The sequence below is a fragment of the Gymnogyps californianus genome, chromosome 22 (assembly GCF_018139145.2).
Source record: "Gymnogyps californianus isolate 813 chromosome 22, ASM1813914v2, whole genome shotgun sequence".
Classification (NCBI taxonomy): Eukaryota; Metazoa; Chordata; class Aves; order Accipitriformes; family Cathartidae; genus Gymnogyps; species Gymnogyps californianus.
Window position 1 is genome coordinate 3697508 of NC_059492.1, and position 10218 is coordinate 3707725.

Sequence of the window (10218 nt, forward strand, 5' to 3'; positions counted from 1 at the left end):
CCACCCCACCCCCCCAGCCAACCCCCGGCCCACGCCCGCTCGCCTCCTCCCCCCCCCCGCAAGGCCCACGCCGCCCCCGGGACCCCCCCCCAGCCCGGGTCCCCCCGCCACGTCCTTGCAAAGCCCTTGCAGAGCCGTGCTGCAGAGGAGGGGGCGCCGGCTCCCCCCCGTCCCCCCCATTGCAGAGGTTTGGGGGCTCTGATTTGCACGCTGGGCGTGGGCTGTGGAGGGGGCGGCCCGGGGGGAAAGGGGGGGGGCGAAGCTGGGTCCTCCCCCGCCCCCTCACAGCCGGGGGTGCGCAGCCCCCCCTCCGCTTCCCCAGTGGGTCCCCCGCGGCCCGGCTTTCCCACGCGGGCCTGAATAATTCATCGCCGGGAGAACCGGGAAGGCCTGGCCCGGCCGGGGGGGGCTGCGGGAAGGGCGGCTGGCAGGGAGCCCTCCTCCCCGGGGGAGGAGGAGGAGGAGGAGGAGGAGGAGGGAGAAGGCGTGCGCACCCCCGGGACCCTGCCGGGACTCTCCCCCGCGCCGGTTCCTCGAAGCCCGGTGCGTTTCAGGCCTTCCCCGGCAACCTGCCCCCGCCGGGGCGAGGCGGGAGGGGGGTGGGTTTGGCCACTCCCGGCCCCGCTGCCAAAGCCTGGCGGGTCCCGGGGTGCCCAGGCCGGGCTGCGGCGCTGCCGGGACCCCGCGGGGGTCGGGAGCTCCCGGTGCTCCCGGGCACGGCTGCAGCTGCCCCCTCGGAGCGCGGCCAGGGACCAGGGGGGACTCGGCCCGGCTCGGCTCGGCTCGGCTCGGCTCGGCTTCGGCCGGCCGGCCCGGCCCGGCGGGAGCTGTTCGCGGTGCTGAACGCCGCCGCGACGGCGCGGCCCCGGGTGCCGGGAGGGGCCAGGACCGGCGGAGGGCCCCGCCGCAGCCCCGGGGAGGGTCGCGGTGCCCCGGGCACGGGGCTGGGGGGGGGGGGGGTGCGGGGGCTGGGGACGGAACGGCTGTGCGGGGCGAGCGGGCAGCCCGCGGGCAGCGCGGGCAGGGCGCGGGCAGCGCGTGGGCAGGGCGCAGGGTGTTCAGCGGGCTGTGTGCACGCAGTGGGCAGGGTGTGCAGGGAGTGCAGGATGTGCAGCGCACAGGCGGTGTGCAGCGTGTGCAGTGAGTGCAGGGTGTGCAGTGAGTGCAGGGTGTGCAGAGTGTGCAGGGTGTGCAGCGTGTGCAGTGAGTGCAGGGTGTGCGGCGCACAGGCAGTGTGCAGCGTGTGCAGTGAGTGCAGGGTGTGCAGAGTGTGCAGTGAGTGCAGGGTGTGCAGCGTACAGGCGGTGTGCAGTGAGTGCAGGGTGTGCAAAGTGTGCAGTGAGTGCAGGGTGTGCAGTGAGTGCAGGGTGTGCAGCGCACAGGCAGTGTGCAGCGTGTGCAGTGAGTGCAGGGTGTGCAGGGTGTGCGGCGTGTGCAGTGAGTGCAGGGTGTGCAGCGCACAGGCAGTGTGCAGTGAGTGCAGGGTGTGCAGGGTGTGCAGCGCACAGCCAGTGTGCAGCGTGTGCAGGGCGTGCAGTGCACAGGAAATGTGCAGTGTGTGCAGTGTGTGCAGTGCAGTGTGCTCAGCGGAGCAGTGCGTGCTGGGGGTGCAGCGCCCGGCGCTCCGGAACCCCCGAGACCGGGGCAGCCCCGCCTTTCCCGCGGCCGCGGCCGCGGCAGCGGTGGGGTGGGGGGGGGGGGATGGACCTCCGGAGCGGGGCCCCCCCCATGGGCCGGCCCCCCCCCCGCCATGGGCCGGGCCCCCCGGGGCGGGGCGGGACGAGGCGGGGCCGCCCCTGCCCGCCCCCCCCCGCCGCCGCCGGGGCCGCCTCCCGCGGGCGCGCATGTGCCCGCGGCTCCGCTCCGCTCTCCCGGGAGCTCCGCGGCGCCGCAGCCGACACCTCCCGCTGGGACCGGGCCGAGCCGAGCCGGGCTGAGCTGAGCCTGGCTAAGCCGAGCATAACCGGGCCGGGCCATGGCCCCGCCGTGCGCCGGGGCGCTGCGCTGCGCGCTGCTCTGCGCGCTGCTCTGCGCGCAGGGGCCCGCTCCCACCCGCGCAGGTACGGCCGGGGAGCGGGGGGCGGGGCGGCCGGGGGGCGAGGGGAGTTTGCAGCTTTGGGGCAACTGAACTTTTTGGGGGGTTTCTTTTTTTTTCGGGGGTTCCCCCTCACCCGTGATGGGGCTGGGAGAGCCCCGTTCCCTTGGCTGGCCCCGGTTTGGGGGGGAGGGGGGCCCCTGCTCCTCCTCCTCCCAGCCGGGGGGCTGGGACCCCCCAGGGCCAGGAGGGGTGCCCTAGGCCGCTGCGGGACAAGCAGGGCGCAGGGTCCGGCCTCCTCTCGGAAGAGCGGGGGGATCTCGTGGTTCGTGGCGGTTTCCGTGGTGGGGGAGCGGGGAGCGGAGCCGTCATCCTCCTGCCCGGGGTGCCTGCAACTCCGGGCATTAATTATGCAAACCCCGGGCTTGCTTCTGCTCCCCTTCTCCCATCCCCCTGCCGCTCACGGGAGACATTTCCACTCTGACTTATCCCACCGGGACCCCCCGCGTGTTCCCAGAGCACCCCTCGGGATGGGGCTGCCCTCAGCCGGCCCCGCTGCCCCCCCTTTATTTCCCTCTCCCTCCCCACACCTGATGACAGGAGCGGGAGTTGACAACGTTGGGCTCAAACGTCTGTTCCTGTGCCTGCCGCGATAAAAATAACTTAAATTATAAACCTGCCTGAAACCCTTGCGAACAAAGTCCTACTTTCCCATTGGTTCCCGGCAGGTCTCTAAATGCTGGAGGGGGGGGCCCGGCGGCGTGCCCACCACGCCGTAGCCATGGCAATGGGTCCGCAGCATCCCACTTCGCGCCTTACGCCACCAGTTGCCCCCTTTGCTTTTGCTGGGGAGGGCACTGGGGGAAGGAAAGGGCTTCTGGATTCAACCAGGCATGGCCCGGGTGACCAGGAGGACCCTAAAAGCTGAGGGAGGCTGGAGCTGCCCACCCCAAAGGGAGGTGGTGTGGTGGGAAGCCCTCTGCAAAGCGCTGCCGGCGGGGATGGGGTGCAGCCGGCGCGGCAAAGCCAAACGCGAGGCCGGGTCGGTCCCTGCGTGGCAGAGAACCCTGGGGAGCCGGCCCAGGGGGGTGCCAGCCCCCTCCTGCGAGCCCTGGGGGGGGGGTGGTTTGTCCCCTGAGAGCCTGGAAACATGTCCAGGGTGGGGAATGGCTCCCGGCTCTTTCCCGGGATGGTGCAAACGCGGGCGTGGGATGCAGCGAGGTGCGGGCAGGGCCCGGCCGCAGTTCCCCGTTGCAGCCTCCCTCGCTGACAGTCATCGCTGTAAATTAATGATGAGCGTGGGGGGGGGGGGAAGAGCTCATGGCAGAGCAGCTCCGCGAACACCCAAGTGACTCACCGCCATTGCTGGGGCAATGGGGAGCGGGGGGTCCTGTGGGACGGTCTTGGGGGGGCAGAGGGGTGACGCTGCTCAGGTAACCCCGACCAGGCTGCTGGGAGCAGCCGGGCTGGTGCTGCTGCCCCGTCTCTTTTAAACCTCCACCAAAAGATCTCGGGCTGGGGTGGGCTTGCCCTGCGCTGTGGCCCGTCGTGGCTGCGGGCAATGGGGTGAACCCTGCGTGTCCCAGGTGGGCATGGGTGCTGGGAGCTGTGGGGTGCGGGATGGCCCCTCTCTGGAGAGCTGGTGATGCTACAAACACACTTATAGCTGGCCGGGACAGGTCTGTTAGTGGGTTTGGTGCTGCGAGAGGTGCCTTCATCCCTCCCGCTGCATCGTGAGAAATCCTCCTCCGTGGAGCAGAGGGTCCAGCCCTGACCCTGCCTGACGGGGGCACGGGTGCTGGCCCGGACCTGACCCCTTTCCCCGGCATTGGCAGGAGAGTGCGGCGAGCTGAGGTCCTGTGAGACATGCACGGCCGGCACCACCTCGCACAACGCCACCGGCTGCGTCTGGGTGGGCTGTGGGACCCCCGAGGAGCCAGGTGAGGGGGCTCAGCTTTGTGGGGGGACAGCGAGGGGCTCCTACCTGCCACCAGCTTTCCCCAGGCCCTGCCGCTGGGTTGGGGCTGTGCTGGGATGGTGCTGGCAGCTCAGCACCCTTGGGTGCCTGGTCCCAGCTGCTTTCCATGGTCAAGGTCCATCTCACCTGACCCATCCCGGGGGGAAGGCAGGGGATCCGTGCCAGCCCAGCGGGCAGGGGTGTGGGATTTTGGCACGTGCTGCTCCCAGCCATGCTGGGCTTGGGGTAACGCTGGGAACCCTCCACCTCCCTGTGCGGGTGGAGGAGCAGCAAGTGATGGAGATGGGAGAAAGCCGGCTGTTTCTAAAGCCCTTGTTTGGGGTTCTTCCCTGCGGGGATGCGGATGCGAGCCCCAGCTTGCAGCCCCTCGGATGGATGCCCACCCCTGGGAACAGGTCCTTGCCATCCCAAACCCTCGGGTGCCCAGGGCAGCCCTGGGCCCCAGTGCTGTCGGCTTCACTGGGTGCCCCCACAGGCTGGTTTGCCCGGGGATCCCTTGGAAAAACCCTGCTCCCTCTTCCCACAGAGACAGGGAGCTGCGTGCAGAGAGGAGCAGCAGCGCGAGAGACCTGTGCACTCTACAACACCAGCACCCTGTGTCAAGGTAACCCCGCTCCCCCTGCAAAAGCGGGTCCCCCCTGGACCCCAGCAGCCCCCCCAGACCCAGCAGCCTTCAGAACGGAGGTGCTGCTGTGGGTGCCGGGGCCGTGGGGATGAAATCCCACCCCCAGGACAGGGACATGGCGTGGGGGGTGCACGGCGATGTCCCTTGACAACCCTTTTTCCTCCCTTCCCTCTGTCACTGCCTCCGGCAGCGCTGAAGTCCCCCACCGAAGAGCCTCCGCGGTCCCATAGCAAGGAGCCGGTGACACACTCCCCAAGTGAGCGGGTCTGGGGGGGCGGGAGGTGGTGGGATGGGGTGGGGGGGGTCCGGGTGCTCTGGGGAGACAGCGGCCGGTGGGATGGGACAAGCCGCTTCCCTCCGTGTTTCGCATCCCCTCGGGGTTGCATCCACGGAGCTTCAACCTTGGCTGTGCCCCAGGAGGTGCCAGCGCGGTCCCCGGGGTCACGGCTCCGTCCCCGTCCCCCCTCTCTGCCCTGAGCAATGCTGCTGTGGGCTGTAGCGATGCCAGGATGGGGCTGGGGGGGGTCATAACACCTTGCAGCCCCCCCAAGATCCAGCCCCGCTGCCATCCTTGCCGGGAAGTGCTGTCTCTGGCCGGGTTGGAGCAGGGGCTGGGAGCAGAGAAGGAGCCTCTTCCAGGAAGCGGGAACTGGAGAGCATTGGGCTAATTACGGCAGGTAACCAGAGTCCGGAGCCCTCTAAATTATTGATCCCACTGGGATCCTTTCACCGCTGGCTCCTCTCCCGCGTGGTGCTGGCTGCTCTGGCATGGGAAGGGGCTGAGCCCATCCCTGCATCCGTGTGTCGGTGGGGACATCCCAGCCCCATGCAGATGCTGGGGTCTGTGCAGACCCCAAATCCCCTCTCCTCAGCAGGGCGTCAGTATCCCAGGGATGCCAACAGCACCCATAAACCCTCCACCCCATTTTTCCCCTGCCATTAGGGACCACCACCACCAGCGCCCCATTGACGGGCAGCCCCGAATTTCACCCGCCCGGCTTTGACACGGCCAGCTTCATCGGCGGCATCGTGCTGGTGCTGAGCGTCCAAGCCGTCGTCTTCTTCATCATCAAGTTCATCAAGTCGAAGGACAGCACCTACCAAACGCTGTAAGGCTCCCGCACCCCCGGCCGGGATGGAGGCGGGGGGGGGGGAACCCATGCCGGCTCGTGCCTGGGCCAAGCCCATCCTTGAAGCCAAAAACGGGGGTCAGCCCTGGTGCGGGGGGCTCCGTGGCCTATCTGGCCGTGTCCTGTCTCGCAGCTGAGTGTTGTCTCCCGTGGCTGTTTGTGTCGGTCCATCCTCGCCCGGCGGGGGGAGGTTTTGGGAGATGGTGGGGCTCGTCCTCCCCTGCCTGTCCCCTCGCCAGTATCCGGCTGTCCTGCCGCCACTTCTGTCTGTTGCTGCCTGGCCGGATCCTGGCTCTGAGCCCCGTGGGGATCGCGGGGCCCCCAAATCCATCCCTCTGGGGCTGAGCTAAGTGGGGGCCCACGCTCTTCTCGTGCCCGTGTGCCGTGGGGCTCGCCGTGTCTAACGTGAGGGGCCGTGACCCGTCTCTCTTTCCTTGCACGCTGCCAGAGAGGACAACCAGTAGGTTCTGGGTGCCGGTGGCGATGGGGAGGGGGCTGCCCCTCTGCAACCCCAGAGCTTCACCCTTCCCTCGCCCCTCCCCAGGGGGGGAACGGTGTGATCCTTCTCTCCTGGTTTGCATGAAGGGGGTTTCCCGGCTGGTTTGCTGTTTTCCTGGGAGTTGTTAGCGGTGGAAGGGAAGGGGGTGTCCCCCTTCGCCACCCTTCCTTTCATGCACAGAGCCCCTGGCAGGATGCAGCTGATAACACGGCCCCTTGGCACAGCCGTGCCCCTTATGCCACCCGGGCGAGGTGACCCTGGCCCCCCCCCGCCCCAGCCCCGCAGTGGCTGGGTGCAGCCCCCCTTCCCCCTGAGCACCCTTGGCAGGATGGGAGCTGCAGGGCCTGGTTTGGCCCCAGTTAGAGAGCACCCAGCAGCCCCCCTCCCCACCCTGGGCACCCCCTGCCCCATTGCTTCTCCACAGCCTCGGGGCTCACCGGGGGGGGGGGTCGGTCTTGGGGTCCCCTCTTCCCCTGGCAGGCTCTCAGGTGCTTTTCTCTTCAGCATTTTGGCTGGAGCACCCCCCCCCCTGCTCTGACCCCCCCCTGCTCTGACCCCCCCCCCCAACCCCTCCGTGCCCACCGGAGGAGTGGAGCCAGGGCCTTGCTGTGTGCTTTTGCTGTGCCTCTGTGTTGCTGTGGGGATGTATGGGGGGGGTCCCCAGCCCCCCACCCCCCCTTTCTGTGTGTTGTTTTGGGGAGGGGGGTGCGTGTTGTGTGCCGTGGGGTGAGACTTGTAGCTCGGGCTGCCCCAATTAAACTCTGCGAGGTGGTGTCTGTCTCATGTCCGGGGGGGGTGGGTGGGGGTGTTCGTGTAGCTGGGGTGGGGGTGCAGGGGGGGGGGGCACAGCTGCAGAAAGCCTGTGCCCCCCCTCTCTCCCCTGCAGTAGCTCCCACCCAATTCCCAGGTGCAGGGGCAACCCTTCCCCATGGCATTGCCACCCGCATGGGTGCAGCGGGGTGGGCACTGGGGCACATCCCCCCCCCCCCACTCCCTTGACCCCCCCCACCCCCCCCAAGGGCAAAGCTGCCCAGGCCCTTTCTGCTACGTGCTCTTCTCTGTCCGCTGCACCAGGATCTGAGGCCACTGCGCGCCCCGGGCTGGGGAGATGCTGCCCTCGTCCTCCCCGGGGCAGGCAGAGAAGAGGCCAGCGCTGCCAGTGTCCCTGCCCGCTGCCGGTGTCCCTGCCTGGTGCCAGCATCCCTGCCCGCTGCCGGACTGTGTCCCCCCCCCCGACAGCCGCAGGGCCCCACACCACAACTATGCAAAGCTGGCTCTGCCCCTGGCTGCCCTCTCCGCCCCGGGGGACACCAGGGTGGGAGATGTCACCCAGGCCTGACCCCTGTCCCCAGCGCGGCTGGGGATGCTCCGGGGGGGTTTGCACCCTCCGGCTGCTTCCCGGGGTGGGGAGGGCAGAGCAGGGCGGAGGGGTGCAGCTGGGGACGGGGGTCCCATCCAACCCTGAATCCCAGCCTTGGGCTCCCCCTGCCATGTGCTTCCCAGGAGCCCGGGGCACCCAGGGCACCCCAGGGGATCAGAGGACACGTGGCCGTGGCTGGCAGCAGGGTGGCCCTTTGCCGGCCAAGCCCCCAGCCCCACGCTGGGCAGAGCCCGAGCTGGCGCAGGGGGGGACAGAGACCCAATAAAGGATTTTCCTCCTATTCCTGGTGTCCGTGTTACCGTCACCCGTCACCCCCAGAGCCCGAGTGGTGGGTGCTGCCCCGGGAGATTTTGGTTGCAAACCCTGTACTTGCAGTTGGAGACGTGGCTGCATCCTGCCCACAGGTTGGTGTTGGTGCGTGGCCTCTAGCGACTCCAGTCCTCCCAGTGACCAGGGGAGGGGACCCAGTATGGGGAGGGGTGATGCCACGCTGGAGGATGGAGCAACTCCAGTCCTCCCAGTGACCAGGGGAGGGGAACCAGTATGGGGAGGGGTGATGCCACGCTGGAGGATGGAGCAACTCCAGTCCTCCCAGTGACCAGGGGAGGGGAACCAGTATGGGGAGGGGTGATGCCACGCTGGAGGATGGAGCAACAGAACATCATCCCGTCCTGTCCCGAGGATCTCACCCCGTGGTGTCCCCCTCTGTGGGGCACATCCCCTTGCCTGGCCCCGGGGGCTGCAGTGGGCAGGGGCGGCCGCAGGCTGAGGCCGGGGGAATTGGGGGAATTACTGGGCTGGGCTCCCCAGCTCCGGACGAGTGTGGGCAGGCTGAGCCGGGGCTCGGGGGGAATTTCTGGAGCCACATCCAGCCCCGCTAAGGCCCGTCGCCCCAGGGATGGCGATGGGGAGGAGGGACACGTTCCTTCCCGCGGAGGCAGCGGAGGAGGCCAGGCAGGGTGTGTGCCGCAGCCACCGCACCCCCGGCTCTGCCTTCCCCGAAATGGCGGTGGGGCTGAGCAGCAGGCCCGGGCAGGCAGGGCTCCGTGTCCCGCTGTCCCCAGGCGCCTGGCGTCCCCGCTCCTCCCTCCTGCCCTGGGCTGGCCCGGCCCTGCCGTGGGAACAACGCTGGGACGGCTTGTCTGCCTGCGCGGTGGCTTGTCTGCCTGCGCGGTGGCTTGTCTGCCTGTACGGAGGTTGTCTGCCTGCGCGGTGGCTCGTCTGCCTGCGCGGTGGCTCGTCTGCCTGCGCGGTGGCTTGTCTGCCTGTGTGGTGGCTCGTCTGCCTGTACGGAGGTTGTCTGCCTGCACAGTGGCTCGTCTGCCTGCGCGGTGGCTCGTCTGCCTGCGCGGTGGCTTGTCTGCCTGTGTGGTGGCTCGTCTGCCTGTACGGAGGTTGTCTGCCTGCACAGTGGCTCGTCTGCCTGCGCGGTGGCTCATCTGCCTGCGCGGTGGCTTGTCTGCCTGCGTGGTGGCTTGTCTGCCTGTGTTGTGGCTTGTCTGCCTGTATGGTGGTTGTCTGCCTGCGCAGTGGCTTGTCTGCCTGCATGGTGGCTTGTCTGCCTGCATGGTGGTTGTCTGCCTGTGTGGTGGCTTGTTTGCCTGCGCGGTGGCTTGTCTGCCTGCGCAGTGGCTTGTTTGCCTGTGCGGTGGCTTGTCTGCCTTCATAGTGGCTTCTCCACCTGCACGGCAGCCCAGCCCAGGGTGCTGTGCCAGCCGGTCCTCTGCATCTCACCACGGACCAAGACTTTCCCACCCGGGGACGCTGCATTTCAGAGCCACGGGTCACAGCTCTGCCCGCAGCTCTGCCTGCAGCTCTGCCCGCAGGGCTCCCGTGTCCCTGGCCAGGCCCGCCAGCCGTTCCCATGCCGTCTCCGTCCCCCCGGGGACCTTCCCCAGCCCCTCGCCCCAGCCAGGGGGATGCGATGGGGATACGGGAGGGGGTGTCCAGCCCTTTGCCCCCCGGAGAACCGTGGCTTCACTTCACCGCCGCTCCCGCCACCCAGGCGACTTCGGGGCCGTTATTGCAACTGTGACACGTGCTGGGGGGAGGAACTGACCCGGGACCCCCCCCTTCAGGTCCCCCCCTTTCCCCCCGGGCCCCCTCTGCTTCCTCTTCCCCTTGCTCCCCTTTCGCAACCAGCCCTTTGTAACCGGTGCCCGTCGAAGGGCAGGATCCGGCCGGGGGGGGTCTGTCCCGTCCCGGGGGGGACGGGACGGGACGGGACGGGACGGGACGGGCGGGGCCGCCGTTGACTCACGGCCGGGCCAGGCGGAAGCGGCGTTCGGTGCCCGGGGCGGAGCGGGGCGGAGCGGAGCCCGGTGCGGGGCAGCCCCGGTGCGGAGCAGCCCGGGAAGAGCCCGGTGAACGGGGCGGATCCTCCCGGTGCGAGCCGGCCCGGTAGGAAGCTCTCCCGGTGGGGAACGGGGCAGCCCGGTACGGGGTGTGGGCTTTCCTAGCAAGGATACGGGGCAGCCCGGTGCAGGACAGCCCGGTGCAGGACAGCCCGGTACAGGGTACAGGCTCTCCCGGGGTGGGGAATTAGGGCAGCCCGGTGTGGGGTGCGGGCT

The 10218-nt window shown here is 69.2% G+C and overlaps 1 protein-coding gene across 1 annotated transcript; it reads left to right on the forward strand.

Moving 5' to 3' along the window:
- The first annotated feature begins 1975 nt into the window (after window positions 1–1975).
- Window positions 1976–7716, forward strand: CD164L2 (CD164 molecule like 2). The gene is made up of 6 exons (XM_050909907.1): window positions 1976–2080; window positions 3876–3975; window positions 4540–4617; window positions 4829–4894; window positions 5582–5747; window positions 7342–7716. The coding sequence occupies exons 1-6, from the start codon at window positions 1976–1978 to the stop codon at window positions 7346–7348; spliced, it is 522 nt and encodes a 173-aa protein (XP_050765864.1). The 3' UTR covers window positions 7349–7716.
- The last annotated feature ends 2502 nt before the right edge of the window (window positions 7717–10218 follow it).